The 21,985-nt window shown below is 37.0% G+C and overlaps 3 protein-coding genes across 6 annotated transcripts; 2 read left to right on the forward strand and 1 right to left on the reverse strand.

The window, feature by feature from the left end:
* Window positions 1-1,110: 1,110 nt before the first annotated feature.
* Window positions 1,111-8,392, forward strand: lrp10 (low density lipoprotein receptor-related protein 10). The gene is made up of 10 exons (XM_084107714.1): window positions 1,111-1,214; window positions 1,823-2,017; window positions 2,267-2,299; window positions 2,806-2,944; window positions 3,191-3,381; window positions 3,515-3,987; window positions 4,127-4,557; window positions 5,457-5,651; window positions 5,844-5,973; window positions 6,573-8,392. The coding sequence occupies exons 2-10, from the start codon at window positions 1,969-1,971 to the stop codon at window positions 7,179-7,181; spliced, it is 2,250 nt and encodes a 749-aa protein (XP_083963840.1). The 5' UTR covers window positions 1,111-1,214; window positions 1,823-1,968; the 3' UTR covers window positions 7,182-8,392.
* A 1,235-nt stretch (window positions 8,393-9,627) lies between these two features.
* Window positions 9,628-15,721, forward strand: cirop (ciliated left-right organizer metallopeptidase; the record flags this gene model as incomplete). The annotated part of the gene is made up of 14 exons (XM_084107734.1): window positions 9,628-9,676; window positions 10,629-10,722; window positions 10,965-11,016; window positions 11,089-11,238; window positions 11,315-11,440; window positions 11,548-11,632; window positions 12,634-12,779; window positions 13,653-13,836; window positions 13,981-14,047; window positions 14,245-14,341; window positions 14,454-14,558; window positions 14,687-14,818; window positions 14,963-15,087; window positions 15,243-15,721. The coding sequence occupies 14 exons, from the start codon at window positions 9,628-9,630 to the stop codon at window positions 15,487-15,489; spliced, it is 1,659 nt and encodes a 552-aa protein (XP_083963860.1). The 3' UTR covers window positions 15,490-15,721.
* A 191-nt stretch (window positions 15,722-15,912) lies between these two features.
* On the reverse strand, window positions 15,913-21,507 carry LOC311078747 (uncharacterized protein). Of its 4 annotated transcripts, XM_084107739.1 has the most exons (10): window positions 21,059-21,133; window positions 20,745-20,925; window positions 20,278-20,428; window positions 19,865-20,113; window positions 19,447-19,689; window positions 19,196-19,279; window positions 18,471-18,931; window positions 18,271-18,368; window positions 18,053-18,127; window positions 15,913-17,891 (listed from the first exon to the last, which is right to left on the reverse strand). In XM_084107739.1, exons 3-9 carry the CDS (start codon window positions 20,342-20,344, stop codon window positions 18,076-18,078), a joined length of 1,254 nt encoding a protein of 417 aa, XP_083963865.1. In that variant the 5' UTR covers window positions 20,345-20,428; window positions 20,745-20,925; window positions 21,059-21,133; the 3' UTR covers window positions 15,913-17,891; window positions 18,053-18,075. The 4 variants fall into 4 exon arrangements, with proteins under 4 accessions (XP_083963865.1, XP_083963864.1, XP_083963866.1 ...); XM_084107738.1 differs by lacking the exons at window positions 20,745-20,925; window positions 21,059-21,133 and adding an exon at window positions 21,443-21,507; XM_084107740.1 differs by lacking the exon at window positions 20,745-20,925 and having other exon boundaries at window positions 18,058-18,127; window positions 21,059-21,161.
* Between the last annotated feature and the right edge of the window lie 478 nt (window positions 21,508-21,985).

A 21,985-nucleotide genomic window follows, 5' to 3' on the forward strand; every position in this document is an offset into this window, starting at 1 on the left:
TTTAAACAAAACACTTATTTTGCTATTTGTGATAGGCTAAATGTAATAGAGTAAAGTATGAAAAAAACAAAAAAACAACAACAACAATTTCCAACAAGTCGCATTGGTGACAATGTCGCCTCTGGCGAGCTGATGGATATGTAGGCTACCACATTCCCCCCCCCCCATAAATTGTAGCCTATTTAAAGTGTTTTATGAGTCAACGACAGTCTGTTTTAAGGTTTTAGATACACTAGGCCTACTTCAAGTCTTAAAAACCCGGTGGTTTTTTTCAAGCATTTAAAAAACCTTTAAATGCATGAAATTAGTTTTGTGGACACCAGGCCTAGGCTAGGCCTACATTGTGCCAACGTAGCCTATTCATTTCTTTACAAAACTAAAATTTGAATTATTATTAATTCTGTTGGTTAATTCTACACACACACACAATTCTAGAACAAAACTGTCTGTGCATCTGACTTTGTCACTGGTCCCGCTTTGCACCAGAAACACGCTTGCGAGGGCGATTAAATAAAAATGATATTTTAACATTTCTTTATTGAGTGTGTTGAATCAAATATTGAAGAAAAAACGGTCGGATAAAACTACACGGATAAAAAAAAGTGAAGGAAAAAATACAAAAACTTAAAATGCTTTCTCATTTTTACTCATAGAGGACAATTTAAGATCTTACAGACGTTACTGGCAAACTGGGACACCTAGTTTTTAAATAAAACAATAACATTTAATTGTAAATAATAAAAAATAAACAATAATACTACCAATAAAATATAATAATAATAATAATATATGTTGTTATTAATATGATTTATAATACTAATAATATTAATAATAATAGTATTAGTAATTAATATTAGATTGACAAGATTCCACTGGATGCAGAAATACATGGTTTATTATAATTATTATTATAGTGAATACTTATAAAATGATGAAACCAGTATGAGTGTGTGTTCAAACTTTCAACAGGTAGTGTGGCCTACTTAAAAAACAGTACCAATGTGGAGACTAGTAGTGTATTACAACAATCCATGGCAATGCTGAAAATAAAGCGCTAAATTATGACATCTAGTGTTGAAAAGCGAACATTACAAGCAGAAAGCAGCGTGCATATAGCGTCACTGAAACGTAGTTGGGTGGCGCATCGTCTCCCACCTACGAAACTGAACTTACGGAAGTGACTGAGAACGAATGTCAACAAGAGAGAAGAAAAGGTACGGTAAAGATAAAGTCACAAAACAATACTATACGAAAGAACGCATAGAATCTCATTTCGAATAGTTTATAGTGTGGTATCAGGTCTTAATAGTGTCCTAATATAAAGTAAAGTAAGTAGCAGGAAGCCAGAGCTAGCGTTAGCAAATATCAGACGAGAAAGGCTGGTTAGAAGTCGGAAACGAAACTTTCGGAACAATCAGTCAGTTTAGACGCTGGTCGTCTTACTTTTTTACGGGCGAAACGTAAGTAAATGCCCTGAATTATATGTTCTGACTATATGTATGAAGTGTCACTGAACAGTTTGAATGTTTCGTTTATAAACATTACACGGCTACTCTGCCTAACGCCGAGTTGCGTCACTGCTGGGAAGAGAGCGAGACAGGAAGTCTGTGCGAAAGACATTCTGAGCGATTTTTCGTTGTTGTCAATTACCGACTATTTTATATTCGAATCCATGTATTTGTCGAGGTTATGCCATCGAGTTGAGTTTCTGATTGAAGCAGTTGTTTTTGAAAGCTAATGCTGGTCAGGCACTGAGCTTCAGTTGTCAGTGTTGTCTTTGTCTGAAATGGTTAGTTTATGGTGTTTATTTTTGTCTTTACAGCTAAACACTTCCAACAGGACGCTTTGGTGATGGTGCCGCTTTTAATTGTGGCGAGCTGATGGATCTACCGACCACATTTTTGCCATAAATAGTTTTTTATTTTTATTTGTGTTTTATGAAACAACGACAGTCATTGGCTTTTTAGAATGTCTATTTCTCACAGCCTTTACGTCTTAGGTCTTTTGTTTTTATCAGGTAAGATATCATGATTTTGTCCTTGACTGCGTATCATGCAGATATGATACAAACTCTTATTATATAAATCTGAAGCAGACTTTTCATGTTGATTGAAATACTGACCTTGACTTAACCAAAGGTTACTATGGTGACTTTACGGTCAAGCAAGGTAACATAAGATTGATTGTATTTACATCATGATAAATGGCAGTAAACCACATTTAGTATTCTTTGTCTTATATGTGATTTGTATTTTTTCTCCCACAGTTCCTTGCACTCTGGAGCTGGTCTTGAGTGCCGGTAAGGAAGAGCTTGACATCTCTTTGTTTATTTCTCAGTCTGAATGCTTATTTTAATTCACACCCAATGCAACATTCCTGACTAAAATAGTCATCGAGAAGGTGAAGTCAAAAACTAAAACATTAGAGATTAAAGGGATAGTTCACCTAAAAATTTAAATTCTGTCATCATTTACTCCCCATCAAGTTGTTCCAAACCTGTATGAATTTCTTTCTTCTGCTGAACACAAAAGAAGATATTTTGAAGAATGTGGGTAACCAAACAGTTGATGGGGTCCCCTTATTCTTATTTTTCCATACTATGGATGTCAGTGGGGTCCATCAACTGTTTGGTTACCCACATTCTTCAAAATATCTTCTTTTGTGTTCAGCAGAAGAAAGAAATTTGCAAAGAAATGGTTCTCAAATAACTCCAGTAAATCACAGAGTCTATTGTGATTTCACAGAAATTTAGGGCTAGAGCACAATAAAATGTAAAGATATTTTTGTTTTAACTGTCTGTTTCAGCTCGTTGTGATCATTCACCCAAAATACTACAACAAAGACAAGGAGAGATTCATAACTCTGCCCACCATTCCTGGTCTTCCCGTCCACTCAACTGCAGTTGGCTGATAACCTCAAAAGTTGGGGAGCGTGTCATCATCAGGTACTAATAATATTTTATTGAACCTTTTTTTTGGATCGTTGGAAATCTAAATATTAAAGCTTCTATATGAACAATATGAATGTGAAAAGTGAAAGTCAGCCTAATGATGAGCATATCTAAGTTTACAAATATGTTAACAAATGGCTTTTGTTGTTAACAAGGTGAGAGATTGCTTTGATCCTTACACAGTAAATGGTCAATTTTTTTAATTACCTGCCATTTCATTTGTGTCCATCTCTTTTGAAGTTTTTCCCAGTTTAATATGAGATGTGGACGGGAATGGGTGTCCGTGGTTCCACTCACTGGCAGCCCTTTCAAACTCTGCGGTTACCAACTTCCAGCACCATTTGAGATGACAGGGGGAAACATTACAGTGACGCACCACTTCCTCACTCACTTCTACCCAGTAACAGGGTTCCGTCTTTCATATATTAAAGGTAGGGTAGAACACATTGAAGGGAAGTTTTCACAGTTCCTGCCCTGTCACTGACTTTATCCAGAATACTGTAAAAACTCTGTCCTTGAGTATATGTTTAACAGGGTTCATTTGTCTTTCTCCCACCTCTTCAGACTCAGGTCCCTGTTTTCAAGGCGAGTTTGAATGTTACAGTGAACGTTGTCTCCCGGCATCGTGGCGCTGTAACGGACGAGTTGAATGCCTTGGTGTGGGTGATGAACTTGGCTCTGACGAGGACGGATGTGACGATGTTAGCCCTGAACCACCCATAGATGACGTAAATCGCCTCCTTCCAGCTGAAACCAGCACCTTGGTGATCCCATTATCCAGCACAGATGTACCGCCACCGAAAATCCCTGACTTTGCCTTGCTGCCCCAAGGAGGGCCATGTGGGGGATATTTGAGTGCATTTTATGGGTCGTTTACTCCCCCTTTACAAACGGGACAACCGTTGCTGTGTGTGTGGACAGTTGATCCTCAGGATTCACGACCACTCAAATTAGAGCTTCAACAACTGGAACTGGGTCCCCGAGACGTGATCAAAATCACAGACCAGCGCCACGGCTCAGGCAACGTCATTAAAACAGTGAGTTTTACTCTTTGTCTGTGAGATGATGTTGCTTGTGATTGATCAGTGCAGATGAATCTATTTCAGTCTTGTTTCTTTAAACTGTCATACCACCATGGATAATAAGTCTTACATCCCCTCTCATTGACAATTACAGATCAACTCCGTGTCCAATAGCAAAGCAGTAGAGGTTGAATCCCACACCGGCTTGCTTTCCCTGATATACCGTATGGAGCCTTCATTTGAAGGGCGTGGCTTTAATGCGACCTATCGCATCTCAGATTACTGCCTTCCTTGGGAGGAGCTTTGTGGGGGATCACTGGGAGGCTGTTACAACCCAAAGCAGCGTTGTGATGGGCACTGGGACTGTCCTGAAACGGGCCTGGATGAGGAAGGATGCTGGGGCTGCCAAGCTGGGCACTTCCTCTGTGGGATGGGAGGACTTAAGAAAGCAAGCCGCCCGCAGGACCGACCGGTCTGTTACTCGATTCATGAGCGCTGCAACTACCAGCTTAACTGTGCAGATGGAACTGATGAAAGAGAATGTACCATCTGCCAACCTGGGACCTTTCATTGCGACAGTGACAGGTTTGTATGCGTTCGTATACGCCACTGTTTAAATGTTTGAGGTCGGTAAGAGTTTATAAATATTTTTAGTGAAGATTCTTGCGATCAAGGCTGCATTTTTTATATAAAAATACAGTACAAAACAATAGTACTTTGAAATGTCATTACAAATAAAATAAAATAAACTGTTATCTATTTGAATATATTTAAAAATGTAGTTTATTCCTGTTATGGAAAAGCTGAATTTTAAGCAGCCATTCTTAAATGTCATATGACCCTTCAGAAATCATTCTAATATGCTGATTTGATGCTCAAGAAATATTTCTTATTATTATCATTGTTGGAAATAGTTTTGCTGTTTAATATTTTAGTGAAAACGGTGGTACATTTTTTAGGATTCTTTGAGTAGGAAGTTAAATAAAACAGCATTTATTTGAAATGGTGATAAAACTTTACAATAAGGTTCATTAGTTTAATACATTAGTTAGCATGAAGTAGTAATGAACTGCACTTATACAGCATTTATTAATCGTTGTTAATGTTAATGTCTACATTTACTAATACTTTATTAAAATCTTGTTAACATTAGTTAATGCACTGTGAACTAACATGAACAAACAATGAACAACAGTATTTTTATGAACTAATGTTAACAAAGATGAACAAATACAGTAACAAATGTATTGCTCATGGTTAGTTCATGTTAGTTAATACATTAACTAGTGTTACCAAAATAGTTTTTTGTAACACAGTAAAACTCTTTACTCTCACTTTTGAACAGTTAATTTAATTCGTCCTTTCTGAATGGAAATATTAATTTCTCACTGACCCTAAATGTTTTAATGGTAGTGTATATATTTTGCCCACCATATGATTGGCTTTTGCGTTTAAAATCTGCTGATGTTTAATTGATTGAGCAGGTGTGTGTTTGAGAGCTGGCGTTGTGACGGACAGGTGGACTGCAAGGATGGCACCGATGAGCTTAACTGCACTGTGACCCTGCCCCGAAAGGTCATAACCGCAGCTACCGTTGGAAGCCTAGTTTGCGGACTTCTGCTAGTCATTGCAATGGGCTGCACCTGCAAGCTGTACTCACTACGCACTCGAGAGTACAGGTGAAACCATCTAAACCAGATAATAATGACAAAAATGAACATAATTTTCCAAATATAATAATTTTACAATGTCATTGATTTTTTTCTTCTTTTTTTTATTTTTTTTTCTGAGAAAGATCAGGACATCATTATGTGAAATATTATGTTATAATAGTGACAATATTTCTGTATACTCTTCTCTTGCCTTCTCAGCATGTTCGCACCAATCAGTCGTCAGGAGGCTGAAATGATCCAGCAGCAGGCCCCGCCCTCTTATGGTCAGCTGATTGCTCAGGGAATCATTCCACCAGTGGAAGACTTCCCTACTGAGAACCCCAATGAGGTAAGAGCTCTTGTTACTGTTTTAATACATCAGTTTCATGAGAAATATGCAGTGCATCACATTTAAATGTATAATTTTAATATTTATTATACATAATAATCAATAATCAAAATAAAAATGGCAATTACATGCTGTTATTTTGAACTTTCTATTCATTAGAGTCCTGGAAAAAATGTATCACGGTTTCCACAAAAATATTAAGCAGCACAACTGTTTTCAACATTGTGAATAAAAAAAGTGTTACTTGAGCACCAAATCAGCATATTACAATCATTTCTGAAGGATCATGTGACACTGAAGACTGGAGTAAAAGACTGGCTGCTAAAATACATCTTTGCCATCACAGAAATAAACTATATTTTAAAATACATTAAAATAGAGAACAGATATTTAAAATTGTAATAATATTTCACAATATTACCGTTTTACTGTATTTCTGATCAAATAAATGCAGCCTGGATGAGCATAAGAGACACAACAACGTTTTTAAAACCTTACCGATCCCAAACTTTTGAATGGTAGTGTATTTAGTCTAGTGTAGAGAAAATTTTGGTTTGGTTTTTCACTTGCATGTTTTTGTTTCCACAATCTTTTTTCAGACTGTCTCACTCTCTCTGAGAGGAATACTACAGCTCCTCAGGCAAGACAATGCTTCCTCTCTACGGCGAAGACGCAGGCCCCGGTTCGTCCGCAGAGCTGTGCGACGCCTACGAAGATGGGGCTTACTTCCCCGGCCCGCACCCAGGCCAACACAGACCACAGCCTCTTCCTCCCAACAGACAGAAGCCGCTAATACTAGCACTGAGCCCAATCAGTCAAGTCCTGGAGTCTCCTCAGTGGCTACAGAGGCTGCCAGTCAGTCCTTGCCTCAAAAACTGTGTTTATCCCAACAGACAGAAACACAGCTGCAAGCGGAGGCTCCTCCACCCCCTTCTCCCCCACCTCCATTTTCTGTCCATCCAGTTGAAGACCCTGAAACACAACAGACCACACCCATCATCACTATCCCCCCGAGCAGCCCTTCCCTAGCATCTCTCTTCCACTCGCTGGGGCGGAGCATTTCCCGTTTCAGATCCTCCCCGTCCCCTACTTCTCTTCCTCTTTCCGCATCCCCCTCTTTTTCCTGTTCTTCTTCAGAAGATGAAGTGCTGCTGATCCCTCTCTCTGATGACACAGCCTCTGATGATGATATCCCCATGCTGACATGAGCGACTCGTACTTTCTTTTCCCTTCCTGATCTGTCTCTCAGTTCACCATGTTCTCGCTCTCCCTGCCTTCCTCTTTTCAGCACGTAAGCGTCACCATGTTTGCTTCTTGTGCTGGCTTGGTGCCTTAACTTGTATTTGAGCATCTGTTTTCCTGACTTAAAAAGAAAAAGTATTGAATTAATGTGTGTCAAAAATATTTTGACAAGCGACTGCGTGTGTACAGATGTGTGTTGGTTGTGCACTTATCTAAATGGTCGAGTATGATGGAAGAGCATTTGCACAAAGAATCTCCCCCATCTGGCTTATGATAATGTTCCTCTGTGTGATCCTTTGCCGCAATGTTGGTTAAAAAGATTGATTTTAGTTAGAATTGCTTTTTTTTTAAATCTGCAGACATGGTTGTGTGATGTACATACATGTGAGTTTACCTCATAATGCTACAGGCCACATTTTATAGTGTGTTCCTCAGAAGTGCCTTTGATTGAGCTTCCTGTACATCACTAGACAGTATGTGACTGCGTATGTGCTTGCACGTAGGGCCAAACACACTTGCACAAAAGTTTACACATAGATATAGAAATCACCCTCGCTATGTATATGGTAGTGCATGGCAACTGTGGCAATAACTTAATAATAAAGACTTGTGTGTTATGTGTGTGTGTGTGTGTGTGTGTGTGTGTGTGTGTGTGTGTGTGTGTGTGTGTGTGTGTGTGTGTGTGTGTGTGTGTGTGTGTGTGTGTGTGTGTGTGTGTGTGTGTGAAAGACAGTGAACTAGCTGAAAGTGGGAAGCCACTCAGTAGAGACAATCCTTCTTGGAGGTTTCATTTGCACCTCCACATGCACCACCAACCTGAATGACATCACCATATCACAATAACTTGAATGTCTTTCAAAGTGAAAAGTTTAGATTTCATACTTTTCTGGCTCAGTGGACAATAAATGGGGGACCAGTCGTAGTGCCATATCTATAGTCACTTGATTTCAGCTGCTGTTAAGATCTGTCAGTTCACTCCTTCTTTTACCCTGTCAATGTTGTTTTTACTCTGTATTTTTAATGCCGAGATGTTGAACTCTCATCTGCTGAATGGTGACTAGAAAGACGTGGGTGGGAATTATCTTTGATGAACTGATGATATTAGGATGAATTTCACTGTATATATTTGCTAAACCAGCTGGAAAATCTACAAAGAATAAAATTATTTGCACTTTTATTCTTCCTTGTGTGATTTGATTTGCCAACTCTAATGTTGCGGTTTAGTTTCTTGTGTGTTTGTGAAAATTGCTGGGAATGTAAAGACTTTATTTGCACAATTTAAAGCTGAATGGATACTGCAAGGTAAAAAACAGTTCATGCTGTTAACATGGATCTAAAAAAAAATCTAGAATGCAAGTGTTACAGGTGAGGACTGTGACTTTCCCTTTTAAGGGAATATAAAGCATTAGTTCTACTGAAACTATGAGAGGTGATTGTCTTATTTGCACTTCAAAGCCTGCATTGCCTCAGTTTCTTTACATCCTGAGGAGGAGGATCTTTCTGCTCAGAAGAGAAGGAAACAAACAGATATGCAAGTTTCCTAGTTCACCATCTCCAAATACAAGCTAAAGGACTGATGCTGGTAAGAAATCTATTGATTAAATATTTTTCTGTGCGAAGGAAAACGTTTCTATTTGTTTTAATGTTAAAAATTTGGGGTCAGTAATAATAATAAAAATAAAAAAATCGAATAAATGCTATTCTTGTATTTTCATCATAAAGTCATGTTTCCACAAATAATTAAACGGCACAACTGTTTCCAACAGGATCAGGTGACACTGAAGCCTGGAGTAATGGCTGCTGAAAATTCAGCTTTGCCATCACAGGATTAAATACAATTTTAAAATGTATTAAAATAGAAATGAGTTGCAGCCTTGGTGATCATAAGAGACTTCATCCAGAAACCATTCAAAATCTTACAGACCCCAAAATTTTGAACGGTAACGTTAAATTACTTTCTGAAGATAATTTGTGTTTTTGTTTGTGTTAAGAATTATTGCAGTATTTATTGTATAAAAAAATTCCACGGAAATTTTCTGTTTTTTAAATAATTGTGCTTTTTCTTTGTTTTTTATGAACTACTAGATAATGCATTTTGCGCCTTGTGTTTGTATTGGCATATTACTGTTGCCATGGTTTCCATGTACTTGGGGGAAGTGCATCTTTGACCAAGTTCAGAGATCAATCAAAGTCGTGTCCCCGCCCACTGGTCAAAACGCCTCTGCTCATTGGCCCTTGCGTGAAACCGCAATCAACATACCAGTCACTGCATCAGAGGAGAATCTAGCGCCCCAGAGACCTAAAAGAGCAGAGAAACATGCTGAATCCTTGGCGGTTCCACAACCAATCAGGATCAAGGTATGGATCCCCTCAGAAAGCCCCGCCCTCTCAGACTCGGAGAGAGAGAGAATAATGACCGCAGTCGATGAGGCTGTGAGCGAAGTTTCCAGTTTACTGTCAGGTGAGCAGTGTTCGGGTAACTCATTACAAATAACTTGAGTTACGTAATCAGATTACTTTTTCAAGTAACTAGTAAAGTAACGCATTACTTTTTCAACTTACAACACAATATCTAAGTTACTTTTTCAAATAGCCGGTAAGTAACGCTAGTTACTTTTTCACATTTATTGACGGACAGCTCTCCTTACCTGTCCCCATGTTGAGAGAAATAAAGTGAGGTGTTGTGTTCGCTGTTCAAACATGATGGTTGTTTTAGTTCTAGACTAAACATGAACATGCATTGCTCATCTCACTTGCACGAAAACATTCAGTATGAATAAAAACAGTAAAATGCAATTTCAGAATTTTACGCAAAACTTTTATAATTAACTATAGGCCTAATCAATTACACAAATATACTTTATGTATTTAATATCACTTTATTAGGCAATATCTTTGCTGCTGACCTTCAATGATCTAATTCAACCATACTAATAAGCAAAAATTACTTAAGATTAGATTTAGAAATAAGAGTGTTGAACTTCCTTCTCCTGTATCCTATTGTTCTTTAATCTAGAATGGCAGCACTGCTGAAAGGTTTGTTTGAGCTGTGCCCTCTACTTGTACAGCCGTAAATATGCATTTCCTTCTGCCTGAAGCTTATTCATTTCACTTTTGGTGTGAAAGGGCCTTAACATTTGCCAAAAATAGAACTTGTTATCAAAAAACAAACAAGCAAGCCCAGCCCAGGTTAGAAAAAGTAACCCAAAAGTAATGTAACGCATTACTTTTCATAAAAAGTAACTTTTTTGGGGAGTAATGCAATATTGTAATGCATTACTTTTAAAAGTAACTTTCCCCAACACTGCAGGTGAGTAGTTGTTTTATGTGAAGTACTGACTAGTCAAATGTTGAGCGATTTTCTTCCCAATCCTTTCCTCTTTAGCAACATTTTTGTGGACGTTTCTTCATAGTGAGACGAGTTCCAGATAGACTGTTGCTGAACAGAGACATAAACAAATACTGCAAATTCATCTGGAGAAACAGTAGCACTGTTAACCACATGAAGTATGTTTCATTCATTCATTCATTCATTCATTTTAGACCCTTAGGTCCATATCACAAAGTAAAAGAAAGAAGAACATACAGACACACGTTTTACTCTTCTTCTCTGACTCTCTTACTGAACTGCTCTGTCATTGTTTTTTCTGTGCTAGTTGTGTTTGTAGAAGCACTTGCTCAATTGACTTTCCATCTTTACTGATTTTCAAAATGTATTTTAATAAGTCAACCAGTGTCATTCTCCTCAGATGTGGCAGAGCCAAAGAGAACTACAGTTTCGAGAGCTGCTTCTGCGTGAATGTGAGTCTCGGTTCATACATACTACTACTACTCAAAATATTGCACTTATTATTCAGTCTTGCCTGCTTACAGATCCCAGATGAGCACCTAAATGGCTGTGCTGTTTATCCACATCCTGAGCATCCCGTCCCGACAGTGCTGAGGCCAGAGGGGGCGGGAGTTCCTGACACTGACTTCCTGCTCTATGTGTTCACTCACAGCACAGATAAATGCAGAGCAGAGGTAGATACTATGACTCTACTGAGATTAATGCAGGTTGTCATAAAGTGTCTGTAACATTTTTACATGCCTGTCTCAGTCTAGTATACTGGCTTACGCTGCTCACTGTCAGGCAGATTCAGAGGGACGTCCTCTGGCTGGGACTATGGTCATCTGTAGAGAGCCGCTCAGTACGGAAAGATACACACATGAGCGCTATGTGCAGGTGACAGTGAGTGTGTGTTTGAGAAGAGAAGGTGAACTGCAGTTATAGTACAGTAGGAAACATTGAGAGTACAACATTCATTATTTGTAATCTTTGTTTTGGTCCAGACTGTGATCCATGAGCTTTTCCACGTGTTGGGCTTCAGCAAAGAGCTCTTCAGCCGATGGAAGGATTGTTCTCTGTCCTCTCAGGGTAACTATGGAAGCTTGTTTCCGCCACAGAATAAAAAATAATTGTGACTTTTTATTTCACAATTTACATCTCGCAATTCTGACTTTGTTTCTTGCAATTGCGTGATAAAAACTTGCACCTGCGAGTTATAAACTCGCAATTCTGAGAAAAAAGACTTTATATCTCGCAATTCTGACTTCTTTTCTCAGAATTGTTAGGCCTAAACTCACAATAGTAAGTTATAAAGTTATAAACTAGCAGTTGCAAGAAAAGAAGTTAGAATTGCGAGTTATTAAGTCAGAATTGCAAGTTTATATCTCGCAATTGTGAGGGAAAAAAAAAACAAAATTGTGAGATAAAAAGTAGCAATTATCTTTTAAAATGTTTTTTTTTTTTTTTTCATTTAACATAGTAACAGAGCTTAAAGCAACACTAAGGACACATTTTTTACCTTAAAATAATGTTTCCAAAATCGTATCAGTGGCTCATCAAGTCGTAACAGGGTGAAAGGCACTTTTGGATTCGCTTTGCAGCCCTATATCTGCTATAACCACACTATGCAAGTCTGCCAAACCGGGTCGCGTTTCTGTAGTTCGAATGAGACATAGGAAAACTACAAATTTGACTTGCTTTACGTCAAGCGTTACAATAGTCATTATTTAGATTTTCTTCGTTTCTGATGTCGCAATACATCATACTTTCATGAAATCATGCAACATACTCTACCTTGTCTGTGGACATTGTTCATTCCAAAGCCGGTGCTAGATAAACAGCGAGCGCGCGTGGGCTGTGTAGGCTGTGGACGGCGAAATTATTTACGACAGCGGTAATGGACAATTCCGCTTCCAACCTGTAGGGCGACCGAAGAGGAAAAGTTCCTTAGTGTTGCTTTAACAGAGTAACATAGCTTATTTTTTCAAAATTTTCTTTATGTAACTGAATAAATATCTTTTAGAGTTATGGTGTTTATTGTAGCCCTGTTGTGCAGTTGCTGGTCATTTTTGTCATTGTGTATTATGTAGCTGGTGTAGACTGCTGGCCTTATGGTCAGGTGATCAGCACAGATGAGACGGGGCAGGTTAGACTCTATTCTCCTACTGTGATCAGAGCAATGCAGAAACATCTCAACTCTACCCACGCTGACCTTGGAGCTCCATTAGAGAACAAGGTGGCATTAAAGACTTTTACATTGTTACAAAAACATTATATTTCAAATAAATAATGTTTCTATTCATCACAGCATTACAATTATTGATAAAAAAACAATTAACAACAGAATTTTCCCCTCAGAAAAAAAAAAAGTCTGAACTGCAAGGTATATAATCGAAATTTTGACTTGTTCCTCGCAATTGTGAGTTTATATCTCACAGCTCTGACTTTTCTCGCAATTGATTGCGAGTTAATATCTCACAATTCTGAGGAAAAAAAGTCACAATTGCCAGATAAAAAGTCGCAATTACCTTTTAACATTTTTTTATTCCATGGTGAAAACAAGCTTCCCTAAATGGCTGCTAAAAGATCCATTTAAAATATATTGAAATAGAAAACAATTATTTTAAATATATTTCACAATATTACTGTGTAATATTTCACAATAGTTCTTACTGTATTTTGTTCAAATAAATTCAGCCTTGGTGAGCTTCAAGAGACTTCTTTCAAAAATGATACAGACCTCAAAACTTTTAATAAAAGTATAAATCATGGCAATACAATACATTTGGTGATTTGATACACAGTGATTTGGTTACATTTTTGTTAGTGACTTCAAACGTTAACCCAGAAACTTTGTTAAATTTGAGGGTACTGAAATTGAAGTACACACAAACAAAATGATGTAATGTCAATGTAAAGACAGTGTCTAGTTTTTTTTTTTTTTACTGAGTGCAAATTGCTAAACTGGTTGGCTATTTACACTTTGAATAGTATCTATTACTGTTTGCACTTAGTGTAATAGCATCTAACTCTCTTAATGTAAATAGCTGCTGCCTAATGTAAAACACAGATGATACACTCAGTCACTCCCTCTGTCTCTTCCTCTCAGGATGTTGGTTCAGACGGTCTCTCATCACACTGGGAGGCCCGTGTGCTTCAGGGCTCCATCATGGCAGCATCACTGGTGGAGCCGTCTCTGATTCGCATCGATCCCATCACGCTCGCTGCCCTCCAGGATACAGGCTGGTATTCAGTGAACTTTAGCCGAGCTCAGAGCCTGGTGTGGGGAGAGGGTAAGACATCCGCTATTAAAACTAGTTTGGTGGTTTACATGCATAAAGAGACATATCATGCACTTGTCGATGCTGGAGTCAAACCTCAGACTTGCCTGTTCACTGTTTTACCGCTCTTGCTGTGTGTTTCTGTGTGTGTTTTAGGTGAAGGCAGTCAGTTCGGGTCCCTCTCTACCTGTCACAATTCTTCAACTTTCTTTTGCACAGACAGGTAATCAAACAAATAAAGCCTCTTTGAATAATCAGTTATTTTGACACTGATTTAAAGGAAACTATATATTGCATGTTTGAAAGGTGAGCTTATTAAAAAGTAAAGAGGTTGAAATGGCTTTTCTAAAGTTGTTAAAAAATAATTATTTAAAAGAGTATTAAATGTGATGCATAAACTGTCCACTGTCTTCCTCCCAGTGCATTGGGTTGTCATTACCTTCACTTCCACAAGGGGGAGTGTCTCACTGACCCGTACCTGGATGGCTGCCACATTTTCAAACCCCTGGCAAATGCTGTGAGTCTTTGTTAAGAGTTCTTTTTCTCTTTCACCGGTCCCTCACATTGTTGTCACCTTAACAAAACTTCCCACATGATTAACACTGCGTAATGCCACTTTTCTTCATCAGAGTGAATGCTGGAACAAGGAGAATGAGAGGAGTGGAATGAATGAAGAAAGTGGAGAGATATATGGCTCAGACAGCCGCTGTTTCATATCCAACCTCACCAGACTGGTACCACATGTTCTCACATTTATGTACAAACTATTTATAAATGTTTAAATATGGCAAAGCTACAGTTTTCAGATATTTAGACCCACTAGTTTTAACTTTTAAATATTATTTTCCCCTTGCTTTTTTAGAATCATTCATCCTCATCCCGTGCATCAGTGGCAGGTCACTGTTACAGACACAGATGCACTGGAAGAAACAAATATCAAATTCAAGTAAAGGATTCTGATTGGTTGGATTGTCCAGCAGGCAAGAGCATTGAGGTTTGTGAGAAACTCATGGTTATCTCTGAAAACATTAAGTAAAACTAATTTGAATCCTGCAGGTTAGCTAATGACTGAATCATTTAACACTTGTTTCACATCACTGGGCTATTTGTTATAACTTTCTGTCTCTAAATTTTATAGGTATCTGGTTATCAGGGATTCATTTTCTGCCCAGACAACAGATTATGTAAATATTCTGATTTAGCTCCTCCTACATCAAGGCAAAAGGCAGATAACCTTCTTAACATTAGCACATCCATTGAGAGGTTAGTCTAATCCTTTTTGTTTTTTCAAATCTTAAATTATTTTCTAATGTGATTTACCTTCATCACAATATGCCAGCAGTTACATAATTCAAAGTACAGTGTATTCTATGTCAGTTGAGTCTCTCTTGGAGTAATATATCTTTTCTGTATCGTAGTGATCATGACGTGAAGGAGAAAGACGCCACTCCTCATCCCAACCTCGTGCCTCTCTCCTCCATCACAGTGTCTGAGCCAGAGATCATCGTGGCAGCAGTGCTGAGCATCATGGCTGCTTTCTCTCTACTGTCTGCTGCAGTGCTCATCTACAGGAAGTGTTCATCAGCCAGGGTCAGAGTACATGCTGCCAACGAGCCTCCATACAGGTCACAGTTTTCTCTCACACAATGCATCAGAAGGAACTGATGGTAGAACCAAACATGGACAATAAACCAACAATGGAGACTAAACCGTTTTTTTAATGGCAGCAACAGAAGTTCAGAAAACGAAAAATTGAAACATGTATATATGGTTAAATCTCTTGCTTTATAGTAAGGCTTTAAATGTTTGTTAAATTTATTCAAACATTTTATGTAGATAATTAACATACATAAACCTATTTTGTAATATATTCATATAATAAAATATTTTTATGGCGAAGATGGAGTTGTGACGTGATAAGTGGATTAAATGGCCAAACTTTCTTTACATCAGGGAAAGGTTCTTTATTTAAAATGTACATTGTTTTCTGGACTAAGGTAGCTTTTCTAATTGTCTATTCAGTAGAAATCAATATATGTCATTATTATTTAAAGTCTTGTAAGATTTTTAAGTCACTGAACAGTAACATGTTTCTTAGAATTTATTTAGTCAACAAGATTACAATAGTTTTCAAATTATGCAGTTACAATATTAAGTAAATAGAGAGCAAAATAAAAAAAGCTAAATTCAAAAAGTGATTTAAAGGTGTGAAACAACTGTGCAGAAAGATTATAATTTCCAAACCAGTTTCTCAAACATTCCTTCTGTCTGCCGACTCTACCTGCTTCGACCATTATTTGGAAACATTTATTCCATAATAATATATTTTTTTTTCCACTAACAAACAGCAATGCGTGTAAAATGTCACAGAGCCAGTGCTTTCAGATAACATACAGATGTTTAACAAAATAGTTAATGCATATTAAGATGGAATACAAGAAAATGATATAAGATGGAAAAATGTTGCTGCACACTCTTTAAAGTCAAATTTAAGGATATTTTAAGACCTTTTTAAGGCCTGAAGAAATAAACATTTATATTGTACATTGGGGTGTGCAATATTGACAACAAATATATATCGATTTTTTCGACACAACTGTGTTGTGGTGCTGGTACCATGGCTGGTTTAGGACTGTTGTTGACAGCAGATTCACAAAGATATTCATATTATTCATATTCTATGCAGTGGTAAGTTCACAGCAGTGACAGAAAGTAAAACATTTATTAAGGGGCCATATTTTCCACCTTAAATTGATTTCCAGGGGCATTTTTTCTAAACTTATTAGACATATGCATCACCTTTTATGTCGAATTCGAACATTCAAATTAAATTCTATTAGAATAATAACACAGTATATTAACAATCGCATAAATAAAGCTATGAGATTGTTTTTTTTAATTCAATATTTAAATATGAAATGATTTTGAATTTAAATTTTTTATTTAAAGGGTACTTTAAATATGAAACTAAAACCGCCAGTAGGTGGGCTCGATGGTGTTTTAAGCCCCCAATGGCTCCTTAGAGGCAGCTAACCCTACCCTCAACCTTAAACCTACCCATCCCATCGCTGCCTGGAAGGCGCCGTTGGGGGCATAAAACACCAAACACCCAGTAGGTGGCAGCAAGTCACTGTCTTAAGTGAGTTGAGGGAGTAATTCATTCAACCGATTTGTTCAAACGGCTGATTCATTCAGGAAAGAAGCAATTGATTGAATCTTTAATTACACCTATTAGTTAAAAACGTGGATTCATTCAGTAAAATATAAAAAATTATCACTGTCTGTTGCATGGAGACTCAGTTCAGCAACGGATTCATTTTGAAATGTTCGTCGGCGAAATAAAGGGAAAACAAATAATATTGATAATATTATGTCTAAAATGTAACAACGTTAACGTATTGTTCATTTAACTGTTGTAAAAAACTTGCACATCGTTAAAACAATAATTACAATATCATCATAGACAATTGTAAATATCGCACACCCCTACGCACATAAAGAATGAACTTATAATTGAACTGACATTAACCCATTTTCTTCTCCTTCTCTCCTCCTTTCGCGTGCAGGAGACTGACTTAATATGCTGCCGTAAATGACGCGAATTGTCACGTGAACAAGCAAATCCACAAAGAAAGAATAATAAAAAAGATGTATGCTAATGAGATAGTTTTAACTTAAAGCATTTAGACGTCTAAGTCAGTGTCATCTAAAATTTAAGACCTCTCGTAAGTAAAAATAAGACTTTAAATTAAAATTTTAATTTTAAATTGAATAAAAAAAAATCTAATTTAAGACTTTTTAATGATTATGATGATTATGATACTAGTTACAGCTACTAAACTGTACTTCTATGGTTATAAAAAAAAAGAAAAATCTTAATATATTGATGAGATTATTGGTTGAAAAGGAAGATTAATGATTTGTTCTTTAAGCTTGAAAGAACTTGCAAAGCAGTGCTTTTATCCTTTTTTGTAAAGGGTACATCCTGTAGATCCAAGAGGATGAAAGGATTAAAGCAGCAATAAAAATTTCATCCTGGTCTTCGCCCAGTGCTCAGGAAGTGTCATCTGTGAAAGATCAGATGAGTAACAAACATAATATTTAGAACATGTATAGATATCAAGTAAACTGGTATCAACATGGTGATATCAGATAAATGTATTGAAATATGTCGTTTACATCAGCGATGACTTGTCTCTGTAAGAAAACAGGAACATTATCTCAGTACCTGACCTCTCTCAGCGGAGTAATTCAGATCAGTGCAGAGCTCAGTCTTGTCTGCTTCCTCTTTCTCTTCATTTTTCTAATTAAAAAGGTAATAAGATCAAACTCATGCATCAATATAATATAATATAAATGTTTTTACCCTGCAACCCTACATAAGATAATTGGTTTGGGAAATGGATGGATAACAGTTGTTTTATAATTAATAATATATTGACTCACTTGCACATTTTCATTTTAGAGCATTTGATTTCTTCATTTTTCTTCATTGTGTCCTGGATCACCTGCTGCACAAGCTTGTGCATCATCACCTTCTTTGCCTGCGATGAGAGAGAAAAGACAGATGCGATACATCATTCAGTATGCTTTAAGATTTATAACTGGCTTTTGCTGTTGATCTGAATAAAATATAACTTTATCACCTTTTTCTTTTCCCTCTTATCTTCAACAGGAACAGTGTTGTGAGTCTTGTGGTCTTCATCATTACAGGACAGACACACAGACGTATGATCATCTCGACAGAACAACTCCAGAGGTCTGTCATGTTTCTGGATTATTTTAGGATTAATATTCACCACAAGGTCAATCATCACGACCTGCTTTATCTTTAGGACTCTCCCATGAGGCTCCACTTTAGGCTCACAGTAAAAGCTCTGACACATCAGGATTTCAGATAGCTGCTCAAAATCTCTAAGATCTGCTCTATTGTTGAAATTTTCTTTACAGCATGGGCATCTGTTATTGTGACTGCTTTCCCAGCATTCCTTCAGACAGGCCTTACAGAAGTTGTGTCCACATGGTGTTGTCACAGGATCAGTGGACAGCTCCAGACAAATGAAGCACTGAAGGTTTTCATTCAGGGCACTGCTTGAGAAAGCCATTTCTGAAAAAGAAAAAACAATACTTCATATTCATTACAAAAAAAAATTGTGTCCCAAATTATGTGAACTTAAAGACAAAATCGACTTTATATAAACAAAAAGTTTACAGTTCAAAGTTTTAAAAAGGTGCAGATTTATCCAAAATTGCTCAAATATGTATTGAAAATAACAATATACATTATTAATGCTAAATATTAGCACCTTTGTATTATATTTAAAAAAATATTTATGAGGGGGGGTGGAAGATCCTGCTATTACTAACTCACTTGAAGGTTTGTACAGAGTCTCTTCTGGGACGTCTGTTTTTAAAGGTTGTGAATATGCTGTCATTATCGGTTCCCTCTTGTAACCTTTTTAAAAAAAATACAAAACATAATTTTAAAGGCTTAATAAATAGACATCTCATGGACATTAAAATATCACATATACTTTACTTTTGTTACTCGTCAAACTAAGCATGTTGCTAGCTTAAATTTCATATTATGAAAATGCATTGGAAAAACAAATATATGTATACCTGTGTTTTTCTCAAAGAGTTGCACAATCTCTCTAAGAGCTGTGTTGCATTTTAGATCAGGACATTTGTTGAATGTTTCTTTACAATATGGGCAGGTGCAGTCCTGACTGTTGTCCCAGCACTTCTCAAGGCAGGTCTTACAGAAGTTGTGTCCACATGGAGTGGTGACTGGATCACTGAATACATCCAGACAGATGGAACACTGAAGCTCTTCAGATAACAGACCACTGGCGCATAACTGGGCTGAAAGCAGAAGAAATGTATTAACTTCAGGAAGTCCTCACTTTTGAAGTGCACATCATCTGTTCTGATTTTAGTAAATATTTTGTACAATTAAGTTTTGTGCAAATGCAATTTTGTGCACATTTATGAAACACGATTTCTAATAAAAGATTTTAGCTTTAAAATATACCCCTACCTGTGGTGTATTTCTCAAAGAGTTGCACAATTTCTCTAAGAACTGTGTTGTTCTTTAGATCAGGTCTTTTGTTGAATGTTTCTTTACAATATGGGCATTTGTAATCCTGACTGTTGTCCCAGCATGCTTTCAGACAGGTCTTGCAAAAGTTGTGTCCACATGGTGTGGTGACTGGATCATTGAGCACATCCAGACACACTGGACACTTATGCTCCTCTGTCAGAAAACACCCGCTGCAGAGACCCATAACTGGAAAAATGGGGAAATTACTTGAATGTTTACAATCCTAACATTCATTAATAGTCAACAAAACACTAAGTAATACTTAACATATCAGTACTGTGCATTCAAACACCCACCATTTCATTACTGAGTGATTGCATAATGTATATGTTCAGACCAGGAACACTTACATGGAGGCACATCGATACTTTCTCTTCTATCATGTCTGCAATTTGGTGGTGTTAAGTGTTCTGCCATTTCTTATAGGCCTACAATCCACCAGCTTTTCCAACCGGGTGTTACAGCAAAATTCACCTTATTTCATAATGTCATCAGGCCTTCCTGTAATGAGTTAAGTTATAACTCTTACAAAAATCATACGGCCAAATAACACATCAACAAGTAATGATATATAAACATATAAATGACAAATCAATTACAGACAAATCGATTTCAAATGAGATTTAGACAGAAATAAATAGGCCTAAACAAACCGTAAGATGGCTGCCCTTTAAACTGCGCCAATTAAGCATAAAAATAGTGAATAAATAGTTACAGGTATCCATGCAGTCGGCTATTTTCTTCTCGATAAAATCAAACCGATTTAATTGTTTGAATTTGGCAGCTGTGCTATAAAAAGTATTGAGTGTTAAGCTACCGTGCGTGTGCAACTACAGAAGAAGTTTCCGAACTCTGAGCCTTGAATTACATCTGATTAATAGAATACCCAGATACTCCTGGTTCCGTTTTGCTGCATTAAAACTGTATCTGGAGGGAATCTGTGAAAAATCATGGCTATTTGGCGTAGACTTCTGGTTTGAGTTCGCACATATACAAATCTGAAAAACCAAACGCAGGTAAATTATTGGCTACGCCACTGTTAAATGTCGTAATACATTGTAGGCTATTGTAAATGAAAGCATTTTAATTAACATTAAATCACTGTTCAGGTAAATCGCTTTCATTACATACCTCTGATTTATCTGAGTAAACTTTAGCCCTCTGAAAAATACAATAAGCGAAGAAATATGTCCTCCTCGTTTGTATGAATAGTTTCACTTTCTCCATGCAAAGTGTAATTTTACGCCCTATAGCGGAGGGATACTACAATGCTGAAAACAAAACTCACTAATGCTAAAAATAAAATAAAAATAATAGTCCATGTTACAAACACATTGATTAAAGCAAAGCACATATAGTACCAATATAGAACTGCCATTCCTATTCCTATATCATTTGTATCCTTAGATATTATATTAACACATATTTTCTATTTATTTATTTTTTCATTTGAAATGTAAATTGTTCATTCATTTTAATTGCCAGTTGTGATGATCAGAGGAGCTAAGTTTTTACCTTTTCTATTAAAACATGGGATGAAGAGTTTCTTAGTGAAAGAGCAGATGAGACCTGGATTCCACACCATAAAAGGAGACCATAATCCACAAACACACCCACCTTCCAGAGCTTAACTGTCAGAGAAAAACAAGATAATCATTCATTGACAACCTCATAGTCTTTATGGATCCTCAGCCACACAATTCAGAAACCAGTCTCAGGAAATGGTGTGACGATCCCCATTTAAGCAGATGCTCTGACCACTCCTAAATCTTCCAGAGTAAAATCTCCCAGAGGAGAAACCCTCTTTTGTCAGGACGCAAGGATAGAAATCAAACCTCTTGTCATTGTGTGGGATGTCTTGCTTTTAGTCTCCATGTCTCGTCTCAGACAGGATGAGCTTTGGATGAGCTGTACCAGGACCCAGAATCACATCCAATTGAAAGAGAATCCAGAATATATGAATCACAGCTTCAGAATTTGAAGATTTTGATGAGTTAAATATTCAAAACAAAGATGTTTGACAGAGTTCAGCATTTGAATTTAATCACATTGTTGTTA

The sequence above is a fragment of the Abramis brama genome, assembly GCF_963993115.1.
Source record: "Abramis brama genome assembly, chromosome: 3".
NCBI classification, from domain to species: Eukaryota; Metazoa; Chordata; class Actinopteri; order Cypriniformes; family Leuciscidae; genus Abramis; species Abramis brama.

What these genes read in the sequence shown, in the direction of transcription:
- LOC311078747 (XM_084107738.1), bottom strand. Translation starts at nt 20,344, where the DNA reads ATGGCAGAACACTTAACACCACCAAATTGCAGACATGATAGAAGAGAA. An exon ending in ATAAGAGGGAAAAGAAAAAG is followed by an intron (nt 18,369 to 18,470) that starts GTGATAAAGTTA and finishes CTCTCATCGCAG; the next exon opens with GCAAAGAAGGTGATGATGCA. An exon ending in TCTAAAATGAAAATGTGCAA is followed by an intron (nt 18,128 to 18,270) that starts GTGAGTCAATAT and finishes CTTTTTAATTAG; the next exon opens with AAAAATGAAGAGAAAGAGGA.
- lrp10 (XM_084107714.1), top strand. Translation starts at nt 1,969, where the DNA reads ATGTCTATTTCTCACAGCCTTTACGTCTTAGGTCTTTTGTTTTTATCA. An exon ending in GGAGCTGGTCTTGAGTGCCG is followed by an intron (nt 2,300 to 2,805) that starts GTAAGGAAGAGC and finishes TGTCTGTTTCAG; the next exon opens with CTCGTTGTGATCATTCACCC. An exon ending in CAGGCAACGTCATTAAAACA is followed by an intron (nt 3,988 to 4,126) that starts GTGAGTTTTACT and finishes TGACAATTACAG; the next exon opens with ATCAACTCCGTGTCCAATAG.